Source organism: Babylonia areolata, chromosome 26, assembly GCF_041734735.1.
Source record: "Babylonia areolata isolate BAREFJ2019XMU chromosome 26, ASM4173473v1, whole genome shotgun sequence".
Lineage (NCBI taxonomy): Eukaryota > Metazoa > Mollusca > Gastropoda > Neogastropoda > Buccinidae > Babylonia > Babylonia areolata.
Genome location: NC_134901.1, coordinates 13,479,479 through 13,498,960, shown reverse-complemented (window position 1 = coordinate 13,498,960; position 19,482 = coordinate 13,479,479). Strand labels below are relative to the sequence as shown.

General features: G+C 48.3%; 1 protein-coding gene across 1 annotated transcript; it reads left to right on the top strand.

Annotated features, from left to right (window-relative positions):
- Positions 1 to 3,406: 3,406 nt before the first annotated feature.
- Positions 3,407 to 19,009, top strand: LOC143300205 (uncharacterized). Its single transcript, XM_076613769.1, has 2 exons — positions 3,407 to 5,934; positions 18,232 to 19,009. Exons 1-2 carry the CDS (start codon positions 3,866 to 3,868, stop codon positions 18,506 to 18,508), a joined length of 2,346 nt encoding a protein of 781 aa, XP_076469884.1. The 5' UTR covers positions 3,407 to 3,865; the 3' UTR covers positions 18,509 to 19,009.
- The last annotated feature ends 473 nt before the right edge of the window (positions 19,010 to 19,482 follow it).

Genomic DNA, 19,482 nt, shown 5'->3' with positions numbered 1-19,482 from the left:
TGTGTGTATATGGAGATAATACATCACAAATATAGTCGGTGTAATATCAGCAGCTACTCATTTTTCCCTTTGATCCAGTTGATAGTGAATATGTTCTGGTTATCTCAAACATTTTGAGAAAGATGAAATTACCAACGCGAGTGATAACATTCTGCACTCAGGTGCAAGACAGCTCTAATCCAAGGCCAAGTCATACAATTTCTGGATAATTTCAGGTTCTTCTCTTATCGGTCGACGACTTGTTTCTCTGTTAAAATAAAGAAAAAAATAGTGATAGGGGTGCCGACTGCCAGATAATTGTGGTTTGCCTATTGATGTCTTTTTTTCCATGACTGCATTTGAAACTTTTTTTTTCTTCTTCTTTTTTTTCTTCGCCATGATGTGAAACTTTTTCTTTTTTCTGTTTTTCTCTGATGCTCTGTTGAAGAGTGTGTCAGAATACCACACTTCAGAAGCATATAATTCTGGAATAGCACATTTACTACAACACGACTGTAACTAAACTTCTCTTCCACTGTATCCGGCGGCAGATTTGACGTAGAGAATGAGGAGGAGGAGGTGGAGAAGGAAATGTGTTCAATGTCCCGTCAAACATACTGGTGAATGTAGACACTTTGTTAAAGTATTAATTTTCACATTTGAATGTTACCGTTTAAAAGGTAGGACAGGAGGAGGGGGTGGAGGTGGGGGAGTGAATGGTGAGTTTGGGGGGATACAGGGTTGACAGGGGTTAGTAATAGACGTGATTAGACGTGATTTGGGAGTTTGGGGATTAGTTTTGTGGCGTTCTTTTCGGTCAGCCCTGTTATCATGGCTCCGTGCCCATCGGTTGTGCCAGCTTGAAAAAAACTGCTTTTAGAATCGAGAGTCACGCTTTTGTGTGTGTGTGTGTGTGTGTGTGTGTGTGTGTGTGGCTGTCTGTCTCTGTCTTTTCCTTTGTTTAATTCATTTAATGTCTATCCACATTAAGTGATATTAGACACAAAAAGGGGGAGGGAGGGAGGGGAGGAAGGAGGGAAAGGGTAAGGGGGAAAAATCACAACATTTACAACAATCTGGCTAAAACAATAACTTCCAAACTTAAAAAAAAAAATAACAGCAACCCAATTGGACTATTTAACAACGATTTTCCTGTGTGTGTGTGTGTGTGTGTGTGTTTCTGTCTGTCCGTTTGTCTGTCTGTCTGTGCCTGTGTCTTTTTCTGTGTCTTGTGTGTGTGTTTGTGTCCTGTGTATGTATGCATGTATGTATGTATGTAGGTGTGCATGTCTTCTGTGTGTGTGTGTGTGTGTGTGTGTGTGTGTGTGTGTGTTCTTCGTCGAAAGCAGCTCACTCAATGAAAAGTTCACCACTGCATCGTGTTCGGGTCAAAGAGCTTTGTTCTGTCCCTGTTCAAAAGGCCATATTTAGCAGCCGGTATTTTTGTGACTCAGTCAGAAATAAATACTTGGTCACCACACACCTCATTCACGGAAATGTTTTCCTGCCGCTACAGTACAGGAATTTGCTGACCCAGGATGTATCGTTAGCCGTGGGGGTAGTCCGGGTGTTACTGAAGCAGGATAAACAGCGTGTTTCGTGGTTGGTGGCGAGCAACTGGGAAGTTCGATTTTTTTCGCACGCACGCACGATATACGTGTGAAAATCCCACAACACGAAAAGATCCACTTCCATGAAATCGCCCAAACCTTAGGCTTTTTGTCAGTATACATTTGATGACGATAGATGATGTAACATGTAGTCTTTGAAGATGTTTTATATTTTGTGTGTTTATTAAATCGTTATTATTATTATGATATTCATCATACATGCATACATACACACGCTTCACACACACACACACACACACACACACAGGTGAAGTGGTAGCCTATGAAAATAGAGAGATAAACAAATGAATAAATAAATAAACAAACAAAAAACAAAATGAATAAAAGGTGGCGCTTTTTTTACAGCAACGCACTGAGAGTGTATCCCGAATTTCACAAGGAGAAATGTCATTTCTCAGAAGAAAAAGAAATGCTACACACACACACACACACACACACACACACACACACACACACACACACACACACACACACAAGAGCACGCGCGCGCGCACACACACACACACACACACACACACACACACACACACACACACACACACACACAATGACACACATACGTGTCAAAATCTCACATCACGAAAATATCCACTTCCATGAAATCGCCCAAACCTTAACATTTGAATTACATTCTTTTTTTCTTTTCTTTTTTTAAGAAGAAGAAGAATGAAAGAAAGAAACACACACACACAACCAGTGTCAAAAGAAAAAAGTGGGAAGCGGTAGGAGAAGAATAAAAGCTTGAAAAAAGAAGAAAAAAATAGCGCGCCAAGTCAACTAATCTTCCACTACCACCTTCCCCCTGCTCTCCCACTCCTTCCCACCACCCACTCCCTGGAGTCACTCTCTCACCACCACCATACCCCTTCACACTCCCCGCCATCGGTAGCCAATCGGAAAGCATGGAACGTTGTGAATATTGATAAAGGTAAATCCGGAAACGTTCGGGCAGCCAAGACTTTTCGAAGAAGACATAATGTGGGAGTGACTTCAGGCCCCCGATCATACTGTGTGTGTGTGTGTGTGTGTGTGTGTGTGTCTGTCTGTCTGTCTGTCTGTCTGTCTGTCTGCCAGTGTCTGTCTGTCTGTCGTCTGTGTGTGAGTGTGTGATAGGTGGTCGTGAGATCCGGGTTGGAGGAATCGGTAAGCCGTGACTGAGTTCTTCCTGGCTGGCTGACTGATAGGCTGGCTGGCTGGCTGACTGTGTGTGTGTGTGCGTGTGTGCGTGCGTGTATATATATATATATATATATATGTGTGTGTGTGTGTGTGTGTGTGTGTGTGTGTGATCATATGGAGTAAGCGTTCTGCTCAGAACTAAAAAGGGAGTGGTGGGATGCGGAGGGTGTAGGGCGGGGCGTGGGGGAACTAAAAGGGGAAATATCCCGGTAGAATTTTTACGATATCTACGAATAATGTATGACTATGAGACGATCAGCTGGAGCTCTCTGTCTCAAGACAGTGTTGTGTCCAATAACAACGAGTGGGTGCAGTGTGGATAATCACTCCAGATAAAGTGGGTAGGGGCGAGTGCGGTTGGAGGGGATGGGGTGCTGAAGTGGCTCACGAAATCCATTCGAACTAAAATAGAACGCTGCCGTCAGTTTTATATATGTGGCTATGACTGGACATCCCATAGTACTGACGTATGTAACAGGTATTTTGGTTGTGGTTTTTAACATACTTATGGTTAGAATAACCGTGTATATCATTCCTTTCGTGTGATTTTTTTAAAAACTGAATCGACTTTAAAGAATTTTATTGAAGAAACAAACACATTATTTCTTGCCCAGTATGTGCACTGGTTTTGTTTCATCTTATTCGTTCGCTCAGTTTTGCAAGTCGTTTGCAGGATGTTCAGCTTCAAAGGGGTTGTCGTTTGCGGGTTGGTGTTCGCATAATCGGGATTTCCCGTTCTGACGTTTCGATACTATTTTCAGCGCTGACCCTTCGTCGAAACCAAAGCCAACGTTTCCTGGAACAAAGCAACACCTTATGGGGTAAAAACTGTCGCGCACCAAGCACAGGTTAGGGGGATCGCCTTCGTGGTACTGCGGGTTGAGCAAGCGGACATACTGACAACAGCGGTGGTCTGAAATAAACGCTCGACGATAGTACCGAGTGCGTCAAGCTGTGGCTGGTGCGGACGAGGTTGTTTCAAGTGTATACTGTAAGAGTCCTTGTTATTATTAGTGGAGTTCCACAGTTGAGTGACAGCCGACACTTGGAGTCGCTCCGCCCTAGCGTGCACAGCAATGAGAGAGCGGGCCCTGAGCTCATTGCCTGGCCACAGTCTGCTAGCTGACACTCTACTGCCTTCGCCTCGTCACCGGCAGGAGCGGGCGAGGTTTTTCATGGGCCGACTTCAGAGAGACCGCAACCAGGCTGAGAGTTTGCCAGTGTCTTCAGCTGCCGCCAGTGAGGGAGGACACCTGGAGCAGAGGATGAGTTGCCCGTCCGGCGGTGGGGACAGGGAGATGTGTGTGTTGACCGACAGTGGGGGCGGCAGCTGCAGGGCGAATTCTTTCCGTGACGGTGTTGTGAAGAGAGAGAGCGCCGGCTCTCCTCCCAGCAACACAGACAGACAAACCGTACTGCCAGCTTCTCCGCTACACGATCCGGGGAAAGAGGTGGAGGAAATAACGCCGTCTCCTACACACCCAAACAGCAACGGAACAGAGGGGGAAAGGCGACAAACCGACCGGTCTGCCAGCGCCATGACCACAGTAGAGGGGACGTGTCCTCTATGTTTCCCCCGGGACAGTAATACAGCTGGTCAGCCCACTGCTCCCCCCATTGCTCAGTGTCCAGCGGAGAACGGTGATTGGTGTGTAGCCGTCAGGTCCGGGAGTGTCGTGCCCCAGTGTCCGGCCGGCAGCAGATCCGGGGAGGAGGGGGTGCCACGTAGCCCTGGGCCCTGTCCGCTGTGTGTGTCCAGGCCTGAGCAGCGTATGTGTGTGGTGGAGCGGTGTGTGCGGACAGCGGTGGAGAGAGGAGGAGCCCCGGATGTTGGAGGAGCAATGACCCTCACCATGCACAGGGAAGGGAACCGTTCTACACCTCAGCTTTCAGCGTGTCTTTGCGGACACCACGGACCCGGCGTGCCGGCCCGGACACCATGCTGCAGCAGCAATACTGTCCACTGTGTTGACCACTGCGCTGACCGCGGCTTTCCCTTCCTCTTCCCGCACTGCACGGGAAGTCCTGCAGCCAACGGTGCCTCGAGCAGTGCGCCTCGCCCAACGTCAATCCCTTTCCCAGCTCCACTGTCTAGTCCTCTTGCAGGCGGTGCATCAAGCTTTTCTTTCAGCCCCACCCCAAGGCTAACGCCATGCTGTTCTCCCAGCTGTGCCGCACGGTCTGCTGCGGACAGCACCTCAAGCTCCACAGCCAGTCCTCTGCCAAGCCCTACACTGTTCATTTGGCCCTTATCTCCAGCCGACTTTCAGAATCATCCTGCCCACGGCGGGTCACCACTATCCACACCAAACCCTTCTTCAGGTCATATCTTGTCTTCTCATGTCTTTCATAGTCCGTCATGTTCTGAACAAAACTCTGTGGCAAGTTCAGCAGTGGGCAAGACGTCCAGTGTTCCAGAAATCCCTTTACCGAGGGTCCTGCCGAGTTCTGTAGTGGCCTTGACCTCAACTCATCACGTTTTCACGCCACCCGCGTCACCTCCTCCGTGTGACTGCACACTGAGCCAAGCACCAAGTCCTTCACGGAACCCTCTGTCAGGGAACAGCTTTGGCCTGCACCTTCCGGCCCTGTCAGCTGACCTCAGATCCCCCACCTCCCCACCCCTCATGTCACCTGACCTCAGACCCCCGGGCATCTCCCTGCTCCCCCTGCTGCCCCCGGCGAGGACCAGTTCCAACAGCAGCACGGAGTCAGCGGACAGCGGGCGGTGGTCCATAGGGGACCCCCTGCCCAGCCCCACCGACACCGCTTTCCCCACCAGCCCCCTCCCCCTCCCCACCTCTCACCCGCTCCCTCCCTTGCCGGTGGTACCCCGGGTGGCGGCCAGACGGAGGAGGAGCAGCAGCAAAGCTCTGTGCCAGACGGACTTAGAGCGGCTGGAGCGGAGCACGAAGTGCCTGCAGGACGCCTGCTGCTACTACCCGGACCTGAACTCGGACGGCGCGCGGGCCTTGCTGCAGGACTGTCCGCTGGGCACCTTCCTGGTCAGGGGCAGCTCGGACAGCAGGTTCCTGTTCGCCGTCAGCATCAAGACGGAGCGGGGACCCACCTCCGTCAGGATCCGCTACGAGAAGGGCCTCTTCCAGATGGACTGTGAACACCCCCTCAAGTCCGTTCTGCCCAGGTGGGTGGGGTGGGCTCAGCAGATGTCAGGGCTGGGGACAGGGGTGGGAGTTGGGAGTTGGGGTGGAGATGTATGGGTGTGTTGTGGATGGGAGGGTGGGTGGGTGGGGATCTGTCTGAGGGATGTGGTGTGGTTGGGGCCACGGACTTAAAACATAATTATATTTGTTTATATATTTTCTACTTGTATGCATTCTATGTAAGTCCGTGGGTTGTGGTGTGTGTGTGTGTGTGCGTGCGCGCGTGTGTGTGTGTGTGTGCGTGTGTGTGTGTGTGTGCGTGTGTGTGTTCACTCGTTGTTGTTCTTTTACTATTTCTCAGCATCTCCTCGTCCACCCCTCTTCTTCTTCTTCTTCTTCTTTTTCTCCTCCTCCTCCTCCTCATTTTCCCTTCTTCTCAACTTCTTATTATTTTTCCGTTCAATATTCTTTTTGTTTTGTGCGTAACGGCATGGCTGTCTTAAGAAACCCGCACACACTGCATTTACATGAGTCGACCGATTCACTCTTCGTTTCGTTCTTGTGTTCTTCCTTCTCCCAATGTCATGGTTTATTTATTTGTATGCTATAGAGTCATTGGAGATGCGTGTCGTATAGAATATTCAATCAATGATTTTGTAGTATATATAGTCAACATTATCAGTCATAGTAGTAACAACTGTGTTGATAATAATTATTGTCGCTAGATTTCCACTTTAACATGCTTATTATATTACTCTCGAGGAAATTGTCACCGCTTCACGAAGTATTTTCTGTTGTTGTTGAAAATGAAAGAAACGAAGAAAGAAAATACAACAACAAAAAACCCACACATTTTATGATGAACGGTTGGCATTTGACAAGTTTTGGGAAGTTTTGTTCTGAATGAGTGGAAACAGCAATTCATTCAGTCATTGTTAATTAATTGACTGGTTAATTGGTACATTGATCAGATAAGATAAAATGATAAATAGACAAACAGATTAAAAACAACAACATTTATTTAACGCTGAAACATCGCTAGTTCTGCACTTGTTTATTCGGCACACAATACATCGCAAAATTTGCCACAAAACTAGCGACTAGCGTACAGTAGGTACACGCACACAAACCACAAAACACCGGAAAAAACTACACTGTCACTGATATGAAAATAACACATTTAACGAAAATGAGTACTTGTCTTATCTGCAAACACAGAAAGTTGCTTTTAAAATTCGCCAGATATCAAGTAATGCAAAGACAGCTGGCGAGGGTCTAAATGAAAAACAAGAAGAAGAAGATAAAAAACAAAAATTAGGAGAGAGGAAAAACAAACAAACAAAAAAGAAGATCAGAAAACAGGTGCGGTTTTGCTATTCACAAAATGTGTCGGCCTCTGAGCCAGCGACATGAAATGTAACGAGACAGAGAGAGTGGGGGTGGGGGGGGGAGAAAGAGAGTCAGAGACAGAAACATAGAAACACACACACACACACACACACACACACACACCAAAAGAATTCAGCCACGTGAAGTACCGTATAGTGGTCGCAACACAGAGAGAGTGGGCCCCCTTAAGGACGTGTTTTGTAACATGAATTCCTTGTCTGGAGTTTTCCGAGAACTGTCATGTCGAGATCAGTGGACTATTTATCACGGCCTGACCCAGTTGCTTTCGAGTCACAACCTTCGTATCGTCTGTTTGAGCCATTAACATCTACTGCTACTGCTCCAATATTCAAACTATTTTCGTGTGAAGAGGACGGAAAGGAACCGGGTTTTTTTTGTTTGTTTTTTTTCTCATTCATTAATAATTTATCAATTTATTCATTGATTTTTATTTATAGCCCAGTAGTTTAAGCGTTGGACTTTCAATCTGAGGGTCCCGGGTTCGAATCACGGTAACGGCGCCTGGTGGGAAAAGGGTGGAGATTTTTCCGATCTCCCAGGTCAACATATGTGCAGACCTGCTAGTGCCTGAACCCCCTTCGTGTGTATGCGCACGCAGAAGATCAAATACGCACGTTAAAGATCCTGTAACCTATGTCAGTGTTCGGTGGGTTATGGAGACACGAAAATACCCAGCATGCATGAACCACGACAGAGTCATCGGCAAGTCGATGTTGGTCGTGTAACGGAAAGAAGAAGAAGAATTATTTCATTCTTTCATTCTATCATCTATTTATTCTGTCTTCTTTTTTTTAATAACTTTATTTATTTATTTGTTTGTTTGTTTGTTTGTGTGTTCATTTATTTATTATGTATTTATCTATTCCGGCATTCTTTTACTGAAAATGTTTGTTGTTAAATCACAGTGTGCTCACATTCACGTGAAGATTTTTTTTTTTTTTTTTTTTTTTTTTTTTTTTGCGACTTGACGGAAGACTGTGACCTCCTGTGTGTCGGCCAAATTTTAAATTGACAATCTCTCTTTCCGTGTGTCTTTCTGTCCGTCTGTTTGTCTGTCTCTCCGCCTGTTTGTCTCTGTATGTCTGTCAGTCTCTCTCTCTCTCTCTCTCTCTCTCTCTCTCTCTCTCTCTCTCTCTCTTTCTCTCTTCCCACCCCTCTCCTCTCTCTCTCTGTCAATCTGTGTACTGTGTGTTCATTTTCTCTTCTTTGTTTTTTCAACCACAGGGCTGGATGTTAAAAAAAAAAGAATTAAGTAATCCTGCATATTCCATTATCCTCTTGCAAGAAAATTCGTATCGTTTCGTTTTTCCGTCTGTCTGTTTGTCTGTCTGTCTGTTTGTCTCTCTCTCTCTCTTACTCACTCTCCTCTCCCCCCCCCCCCCCCCCCCCTCCTCTATCTCTACTGGTTTGCTAGCCCGCGCGGCTTTTCTTCGTTCTTTGTTTCGTGCATACATTTCGTTTTGTTCTCATTGACGAATAAATAATGACTGAGTGAAAAGAATCATTCATAATAAACATGTACATGCGTGCGCGAGCGCTCGCAGTCTTGCAACCACATTTATGCCACAAGCATGCACTCAAAGCCTCTTTCCCCCCCGCGCGCGCGCACACACACACACGCGCGCGCGCGCGCGCGCGCATAGTACACAAACACGTTCTCCCTCCATCACTCCGGCCTTCCTTTCCTCTCTGTGTCCGCTGTCTGTCTGTCTGTCTATCTTTCATTTTTCTGTCAGACTGTCTCCCAATCTCCCTCTCTCCCCACCTCTCTTTCTCTCCTTGCCTATCTCCTCCCACCACCCTCCCACCTCTCTGTGCCCTTATACGGTGAACGGGTTTTTCCAGGAAATAGTGGGGGTGACCTATTCTCCGAAGAACGTCGACCTTAAAATGAAAACATTGGATTCATTCCTGCGTGCAGTGGAAGAGTTGCCAAGATTGAAAACTGACGCCTCGATGCTGTACAGATACAGATATGCTGGTATAGACATAGATATGCTGGTACAAGTGGTAGACTCTTGTTTCATGGTTGTTCTAGAAGGATATATTGCTATCAGTTCTGGTAGGCTCGTATTTCGTAGTTCTTTATGGAGGATAGAAATCGGTATTTGCGAAAGTCTTCTCTTTTTTTCCTCCTTTTTTCTTCTTTTTTTCCTCCTCACACGGTCAAAGATTTGGAATCTTTTCACATTTAAGTGGCCGGAAAAATGTGAAAAATTTCCATAACTTATTTAGAAAAAAAAGAAAGAAGATTTTAACGTGAAGTGAAAGAAATAATATGCTTTTTATTTTTTTGTGCAGACGCCCGAAAAGTTTTGAAATCGTAACGTTTCAATGGCGTGGAAAAAAAAAATCATGCGTCAACTCTCTCTCTCTCTCTCTCTCTCTATATATATATATATATATATATGTGTGTGTGTGTGTGTGTGTGTGTGTGTGTGTGTGTGTAAAATTGACGGATGTTTTTTGGGGGGTCAACATGTTTCTGTTTGTCATTTGTATATGATTTTCATTGAGCTCACTTTGATATGCATGACGCAATGAATGTTTTGATCAGTTGTTGTTTCTCTTTGAGGATTTATTTCTGGTCTTGTTTTGTGAAGTGCTGTGGCTGTGTGTGTGTGTGTGTGTGTGTGTGTGTGTGTGTGTTGTTTTTATTTGTTTAGTCTGTGTTGTTTTCGTTGCCTTGTTTTAATGTTCATGGTGTGCTTTTGGGAGTTTATTATTTTCGTGTCTTGTTATATTGTTCGTAGTATGTTCTGGGGACTGAATTTATTTAGATATATTTATTCATTTTGCTCAGTTGTTTGTTTATTGTTTATGATGTACTTTGGGGAATTTATTGTTTTTCCTTGTCTTGTTTTATCGTTCATGGTGCACTCTGGGGAACTTGAAAGAAAAATGTTCAGTCTTGCCTTGCATTATAGTTCATGGTGAATTTATTGTTCTTCCTGTCTTGTTAATAGTTCATCGTGTCTTTTGTTTAGTTTCTTATCTTTACTGTCTTGTTTTGTCTTTCATTGTGCGCTGTCAGTTGTCACGTTGTGAAAGACTGTCGTGTCTTATCTGTTGTGCGTTGCGGTACTGGTCAGTGCATCGACTGATTCATTGGTCAGCGTGGTTATGTTTGTTGTAAGAAATAATCCCAGTCTGCCTTTGTTTTGTTTTGTGTTTTATTGTTATTTGTGTGGGGGTTTTTTGTTGTTGTTTTTTAATTATTATTATCAACATGATCATCATCATCATTAGCCTATTGTTATTATTAGTAGTAGTAGTAGCATCATGATTAAATATCATTATTGTTATTGCTATCATTATTATCACACACACACACACACACACACACACACACACACACACACACACACACACACACACACAACCTTACCTTTTCCAAACCCTTTCGATGCTCGGCGTTTCTGGGAAACGGATGATCGTTTCGAGTGAAGAAATGCAGAACACTTCACAGTTTTTTAATATATATTTTTTATTTTCATTTTTTATAGTTTGTTGTTACAGAGCTAACAGGACAAAATGTGTGGTCTTTTGAAATGGCCATTTTTCCGTAGATAAAGACAAAGATATGTACCCATTTTTTTCCCAATTTATGAGTTTGTTTGGTTTGTTTGTTTGTTTATTTTCAAGACGCCTGAATGTCTCGAAAATCTTACACACTTAAACATGAATTACAGAATAAAGGAAGAAAGACATAACTTGCAAAGAAGAAAGGAAGGAAGAAAAAAAATTATACACACCACACTTTTATATGCTAATCAAGCGAATTTTGTTTTATATCATTATCTGAGGCTATTTCTAGAGCGCGTAACTTCAGAGCATTTCGCGCTTTGACAGTGACACTGAAAAGATTTTTTCTTTACTGATATATATATATATATGTGTGTGTGTGTGTGTATGGACATTAAAAGGAAACTATAATGCCAACTGCGCACACCCACGCATGCACACCCCACACATACACACACACACAAACACACCCACGCATGCACACAAACCACCACCCGCACCCCCCCTCCCCCCCCCCCCCCCCCCCCACACACACACATGCGCGCATATCCTCCTCCTCGTCTCCCATCTCATGGTCGTTTCATTAAATGTTAAGCGTAAAATCTAAACAGTTATTAATAAGACGATAAAAAAGAAAATAGGTAACCACACACACACACACACACACACACACACACGCGCGCACACACACACACACACACACACACACACACAAAGAGAGAGAGAGAGAAAGAGTAATTTGGCAGCCGGATACTTATTGTCAATTTTTTTGGAGGTGGGCAGGGTTTTGTTTTTGTTTTGGGTGGTGGGCAAAAAGTAGCTTATCCATAAATCGGTTAAGACCAAGCTATTTTTTACGTTTTTCTCAGAACACCATCTTTTTGTTTCTGTATATTTTGTTGTGATAATCCTTATCCTCATAAAAATTTGAAATTAAGAAGGCGAAAAAAAAAAAAAAAAGAAAAAAAGACGGTGAAGATGAAATTTTTTGTGGCTACTCAGAGCAACCGGTTTCAGTTTTCATTCCCACTTCCATACTTGTGGTGAGATGAAGGGATGACAATGGTGATAATTTATATAGCTGTTGATCGACGGCCGTAACAGCCGAGTGGTTAAAGCGTTGTACTTTTAGTATGAGGGTCCCGGTTTCGAAACAAAGTCACGGCGGTAAAGGGAGGAGATTTTTCCGACCTTCCAGATCAACAGATGTGCAGACCTGCTAGTGCCTGAACCCCCCCTACGTGTGAAAACGCATGGAAAAGATCAAAGACGCACGTTAAAAATCCCGTAATCCATATCAGCGTTCGGTGCGTTATGGAGTGATGGCCTAGAGGTAACGCGTCCGCATAGGAAGCGAAAGAATCTAAGCGCGCTGGTTCGAATCACGGCTCAGCCGCCGATATTTTCTCCCCCTCCACTAGACCTTGAGTGGTGGTCTGGACGCTAGTCATTCGGATGAGACGATAAACCGAGGTCCCGTGTGCAGCATGCACTTAGCGCACGTAAAAGAACCCACGGCAAGAAAAGGGTTGTTCCTGGCAAAACTCTGTAGAAAAAATCCACTTCGATTGGAAAAACAAATCAAACTGCATGCAGGAAATAAAATGTGTGGCGCTGTAGTGTAGCGACGCGCTCTCCCTGGGGAGAGCAGCCCGAATTTCGCACAGAGAAATCTGTTGTGATAAAAATTTAAAAAAAACAAATACAAACAAGAAAATACTCGGCATGCACCCCTCCCCCATCCCCCACCCCGAAAACGGAATACGTCTGCCTACATTAAGGGAGTAAAAACAGTCATACACGTAGAAGTCCTCTCGTGTATTCCAGTGAACGTGGAAGTCGCAGTCCAGCAACAAAGACGATGAAGAGTCACCGGGTTTCCGTTTCCATTCCTACTTCCTGTGTGTGGTGAACTCGAGGGTTGGACTTTGCAGCAGCACAGATTTAGATCTGACGCCGTGGTCTTCACTCAAGAGGGGGCGCCCACTACTCAGTCTGGTTCCGCGAATCGTCAGTCGAGAGCGTGGCATTTCGTGTCCCGCAGTTTCAGTTTCGGTTTCGGTTTCATTTCATCAAGGAGTTGTCACTGCGTTCTGACAGATCCAAGCATGTACTGCACCACATCTGCTATACAGATGCCTGATCAGCAGCCTGAGAGGCGTGGAGTGTATGCACATCATCATCATCATCATCATCATTGTTGTGTTTTTGTTGTTCTTGTTGTTGTCCTTTTTGTTATTGTATTGTCATTGCTGTCAGTCTTGTTTTGTTGTTAATAATTATTGGTTTCATTCTGGACGTTTTATACACTGAATTCTTTGTAAAACTGCCTTACTGCCAAAATAAATAGATATATAAATGAATAAATGTTTGTAAAAAAAAAAAAAGATTAAAAGATAGCAAAAATATCCCTGGGCGGAATCGGGGTAAGTAGGAGCAGGATGTCCCCTCATTACACTGTCCACCTTAAGGTGGTGTCGTCATCAGTGACTGACGTCAGTGTGACACCATGCAGGGTCTCTAGCCCTTCCCACCCTCCTCCCCAGTCCCCACTTACCTCGGCCTGCCCTCGTCGATTTTCTCATTCAGAGTGGTGGTCGACGTCACTACACGTTAAACCTGGGCACTACCAACAAAGGAACAGCCCAACAGACCATAAAGGTCTCCTATCCCCGCAGGTGGCAGTATTGAATTTTACTGTGGCGACATTGCGTCATGCAAGGACCTGCTTGTTGTGGTGCGTTCTATTATGACTGATAATGAAATGAACGCCGGGTGTGTAAAGCTGGCGTCACTGAGTGTCGTGCAAGTTCTTGTTGTTGCTGTTGTGATTGTTGTTGTTGTTGTTTCCGGACGTCTGTTAAAACAGGTCTTGAGTCCAGAGTGTTGATGTGTAGAAAGCGCGTCATCAAAGAAACGTCCGTTGTCGGTCGCCGTTGGTTTTGATTCCAGGGGCTTAACTGACGAAAATCAATGATGACTGCCGGTAAACTGTCGCCCCTCAAGATCTCACCAGCGGCTTGTTTTAGCGTGGGTCAAGCATCTGTTTTTGTTGTTTGTTTTTTTTAGTTTTTTTTTAAGCAGACGTGTTGGAATGTATGTATGAATCAGTCCGGACGTTTTGCCGCCTCCGTCTCCTTGAGACTGAAACTGACACTGAAACTGTCACCTTGGTTAATCGAGCCACCGAGTTGAAGCTAACAGTCATTTTACAGCTTGGGTTTTAGTGAAAGGAAATCACGCTTCGTGCAGACGCTGGCATTGTATTAATGACTGCACATTTCCTGTCTGGCTGTTGGAAGGAAGACACAGAAGAAAGTGCAGTTTGCGTTTCATTTTAAGGCGACGCTGGGGCTAAAGGACTCCAGCGCGCTGGTTTTACATCGGGGGCCCTGACACATGCTTTTGGTTTCCTTGAAATCGGGCTGTTTTCCACTCCGTCAACCTCCCTGACTCTTCTCTCTGTCTTTCTCCCCTCTCCATACCTCACCCCCCGCCCCCTTGTTTCTTTCTCCCCTCTCCACCCCGTACCCATCACTCCCCCCCCTTTCTCCCTGTCTCTCCCCCCTCTCAACACCGTCACCGTCACCTCTTCCCCCTCCCTTCTCCCTGTCTCTCCCCTCTCTCCACCCCATCACCTTACCCCCTCCCTTCTCCCTGCCTCTCCCCCCTCTCCAGCCCATCACCTTACCCCCTCCCTTCTCCCTGCCTCTCCCCCCTCTCCACCCCGTCACCGTCACCTCATCCCCCTCTCTTCTCCCTGTCTCTCCCCTCTCTCCACCCCATCACCTTACCCTCTCCCTTCTCCCTGCCTCTCCCCCCTCTCCACCCCATCACCTTACCCTCTCCCTTCTCCCTGCCTCTCCCCCCCTCTCCACCCCATCACCTTACCCCCTCCCTTCTCCCTGCCTCTCCCCCCTCTCCACCCCATCACCTTACCCCCTCCCTTCTCCCTGCCTCTCCCCCCTCTCCACCCCGTCACCGTCACCTCTTCCCCCTCCCTTTTCCCTGTCTCTCCCCCCTCTCCACCCCATCACCTTACCCTCTCCCTGTCTCTCCCCTCTCTCCACCCCATCACCTTACCCTCTCCCTTCTCCCTGTCTCTCCCCTCTCTCCACCCCATCACCTTACCCCCTCCCTTCTCCCTGCCTCTCCCCCCCTCTCCACCCCGTCACCGTCACCTCTTCCCCCTCCCTTTTCCCTGTCTCTCCCCCCTCTCCACCCCATCACCTTACCCTCTCCCTGTCTCTCCCCTCTCTCCACCCCATCACCTTACCCTCTCCCTTCTCCCTGCCTCTCCCCCCTCTCCACCCCATCACCTTACCCCCTCCCTTCTCCCTGCCTCTCCCCCCTCTCCACCCCGTCACCGTCACCTCTTCCCCCTCCCTTTTCCCTGTCTCTCCCCCCTCTCCACCCCATCACCTTACCCTCTCACTGTCTCTCCCCCCTCTCCACCCCATCACCGTCACCTCTTCCCCCTCCCTTTTCCTTGTCTCTCCACCCCATCACCTTACCCTCTCCCTTCTCCCTGCCTCTTCCCCCTGTCTACCCCATCACCTTACCCTCTCCCCTTCTCTCTGTCTCTCCCCCCTCTCCACCCCATCACCTTACCCCCTCCCCTTCTCCCTGTCTCTTCCCCCTCTCCACCCCATCACCTTACCCTCTCCCTTCTCTCTGTCTCTCCCCCCTCTCCACCCCATCACCTTACCCCTCCCCTTCTCCCTGTCTCTCCCCCCTCTCCACCCCATCACCTTACCCCTCCCCTTCTCCCTGTCTCTTCCCCCTCTCCACCCCATCACCTTACCCTCTCCCTTCTCCCTGCCTCTCCCCCCTCTTCACCCCATCACCTTACCCTCTCCCTTCCCTCTGTCTCTCCCCCCTCTCCACCCCATCACCTTACCCCCTCCCCTTCTCCCTGTCTCTCTCCACCCCATCACCTTACCCCCTCCCCTTCTCCCTTTCTCTCTCCCCCTCTCCACCCCATCACCTTACCCTTTCCCTTCTCCCTGTCTCTCTCCCCCTCTCCACCCCATCACCTTACCCTCTCCCTTCTCCCTGCCTCTTCCCCCTCTCCACCCCATCACCTTACCCCCTCCCTTCTCTCTGTCTCCCTCCCCCTCTCCACCCCATCACCTTACCCTCTCCCTTCCCTCTGTCTCTCCCCCTCTCCACCCCATCACCTTACCCTCTCCCTTCTCCCTGTCTGTCCCCCCTCTCCACCCCATCACCTTACCCCCTCCCCTTCTCCCTGTCTCTTCCCCCTCTCCACCCCATCACCTTACCCCCTCCCCTTCTCTCTGTCTCTCCCCCCTCTCCACCCCATCACCTTACCCCCTCCCTTCTCCCTGCCTCTCCCCCCTCTCCACCCCGTCACCGTCACCTCTTCCCCCTCCCTTTTCCCTGTCTCTCCCCCCTCTCCACCCCATCACCTTACCCTCTCCCTGCCTCTCCCCCCTCTCCACCCCATCACAGTCACCTCTTCCCCCTCCCTTTTCCTTGTCTCTCCACCCCATCACCTTACCCTCTCCCTTCTCCCTGCCTCTTCCCCCTGTCTACCCCATCACCTTACCCTCTCCCCTTCTCTCTGTCTCTCCCCCCTCTCCACCCCATCACCTTACCCCCTCCCCTTCTCCCTGTCTCTTCCCCCTCTCCACCCCATCACCTTACCCTCTCCCTTCTCTCTGTCTCTCCCCCCTCTCCACCCCATCACCTTACCCCTCCCCTTCTCCCTGCCTCTCCCCCCTCTCCACCCCATCACCTTACCCCTCCCCTTCTCCCTGTCTCTTCCCCCTCTCCACCCCATCACCTTACCCTCTCCCTTCTCCCTGCCTCTCCCCCCTCTTCACCCCATCACCTTACCCTCTCCCTTCCCTCTGTCTCTCCCCCTCTCCACCCCATCACCTTACCCCCTCCCTTCTCTCTGTCTCCCTCCCCCTCTCCACCCCATCACCTTACCCTCTCCCTTCCCTCTGTCTCTCCCCCTCTCCACCCCATCACCTTACCCTCTCCCTTCTCCCTGCCTCTCCCCCCTCTCCATCCCATCACCTTACCCTCTCCCTTCTCTCTGTCTCCCTCCCCCTCTCCACCCCATCACCTTACCCCCTCCCTTCTCTCTGTCTCTCTCCCCCTCTCCACCCCGTCACCCTACCCCCACCTTTCTGTTTCTCCTACCTCTCCACCTCTTCAACCCCCCCCTGACCCCCCCCCCCCCTTCTTTCTTTCTCCCCTCTTATCTCCACACCGTCCCCCTCACTCCCCCACCCCCCTTTCTCCCTGTCTCTCCCCCATCTCAACACCTCCACCCCGTTACCCATTCCCCCCTCCCCTTCTCTCTGTCTCTCTCCCCTCTCCACACCGTCACCCTAACCCCCACCCTTCTCTCTGTCTCCCACCTCTCCACTCCATCAACCCCCCTCCCCCGCCCTCTCTCACTCTTCTACTTGTCTCTCTCTTCTGCCCCCTCCCTCACCTCTTCACAACACAGCCGTTGCTGGTTGTAATTAAGGTCTTGGTAATGTAGTCACATGGGTTTAGTTTTGACTTGTCTCGTTTTGTTTAGTTTTATATGGTTTTGTTTCTCTCTCTCTCTCTCTCTCTCTCTCTCTCTCTCTCTCTCTCTCTCTCTCTCTCAGCTGTTTCAATGAAAGGAGCACTTCGTTTCGCAGCTTGCCGCGATCTGTTGGTGTGGGTGGGGTCAGGGTATATTGGAGAGCCTGATTTTCTGAGAAATTGCGCTGTTATCTGCTCTCTCTCTCTCTCTCTCTCTCTCTCTCTCTCTGTCTCTCTGTCTCTCTCTCACTGTGTCTCTGTCTCTGTCTGTCTGTCTCTCTCTCTCTCTCTGTGAGATAGCAGTTTTAGATTAGAATGAAATGATTAGAAATTTTTTTTAAGGAAAAATCTTTGCGAGCAGATGCCGTGCTATCGGACTTTTTCGCAGCAGTGACTGAATTTCACCTTTTGAATTGAGATCACTTTTGTTGTTGTTGTTGTTGTTGGATACACTCACTTTCTGTGTGTTTCATTTCACCATTTCTTCTTTCTTTCTCTTCCCCATCTTTCTCCACGCTTTTCTCTTTCTTTTTTATGTCCTCTGTCTCTCTCAACTAAACAACAACAACAACAACAAAAAAGCAACAACAAAAAACAGAATTAATCAACACTCATCCACAACTACCACAAACCAACCACCCCCGACAAACCAAACCAAATGTTAAAAACTGGTGCAGCTTTGGAGCACAGTTTTAGTTTGTTGATGCTGTTTTGTCTTTGCTTGTATCGTATTAGTAATAATATGTACTGTTGAACAATCAAAGATTTAATCGAAAAAATAAGAATAAAAGATAAATAAATAAAATGATTTTAAAAAACTCACAGTCTGTATCCCCTCACACCTCTCACAACAGGTTCGAAACCGTGCTGGACCTTCTGGACTTCCACGCCACACTGAGCCAACACCCCCAGGGCTCCCAGTACCGCTGGAGGGAGGCCCCCCGGCGCAAGGACCTGCTGGTCCGGCTGTCCACCCCCCTCCGCCACACCCCGCCGGCTCTGGCCCACCTGGCGCGAGTCACCGTCAACAGGTGTCTGCAGGACCTCCACCTGCCCGCCAGGTCTACCGACCTCCTGCCCCTGCCCACCGCCATGAAGCACTACCTCAGAGACTACCCCTACAGGGTGTGAGGGGGATATGGGGGGTATGTGGGGGCCGGGGTGGGGGGGTCTGAGGGAAGGACTATCCCTACAAGGTGTGATGGAGCTGGTGGGGGCGGTGTGGGGGTGGGGGGTAACTACCCTTATAATGTCTGAGCCCGGATGGGCTTTGGGGGTAGCTACCTTTATAGCGTCTGGTGGGACTTGGGGTAACTACCCTTACAAGGTCTGTTGGTAGGAGTAGCTACCCCTATGATGTCTGAGGGAAGGACTACCCCTACAGGGTCTGATGGAGCTTAGGGGGGGGGGGGGTGCGGGAGGCTAGTGGGTAGCTACCCTTAAAATGTGTGATGGAAGTACTACCCCTACGGGATCTGATGGGGTTTTGGGAACTGACTATTTTTATAGGGTCTGAGGGTAGGACTACCCCTAGAAGGTCTGATGAAGCATGGAGGTAGCTACCTTTACAGGATCTGTTGGTAGGACTACCCCTAGAAGGTCTGATGAAGCATGGAGGTAGCTACCTTTACAGGATCTGTTGGTAGGACTACCCTTACAGTGTGTGATGGGGTTTTGGGAGGTAGCTACCCGTATAGGGTCAGGACTGAAGCATTGGGGGTAGCTACCCTTACAGGGTCTGAGGGTAGGACTACCCCTAGAGTGTTTGATGGGCTTTTGGAGAGTAGTTACCATTATTGAGTCTGATGGGGCTTGGGGTAGCTACCCTTGTAGGGTCTGAGGGAAGGACCACTCTTCTGTACAAGCTGCCGACGGACTACCCATACCGTTACTGGGTTTGAGGGGCACAGGTTGTGTTACCCTTACAGTGTGTGAGGACCCTTACAATGGTCTAAGGGACTACGCTTTTGTATCTGTTCTGAAGGACTACCCATTTGTAGACCTGCATTGGTCTGGGTCCGTCCTGGTAGAGCCAGAGGCAGAGTGTGAAGAATCAGGCAATGATTTACTGGAGTTGAGGAAGTCATGCACTAATTCTAAAGGGG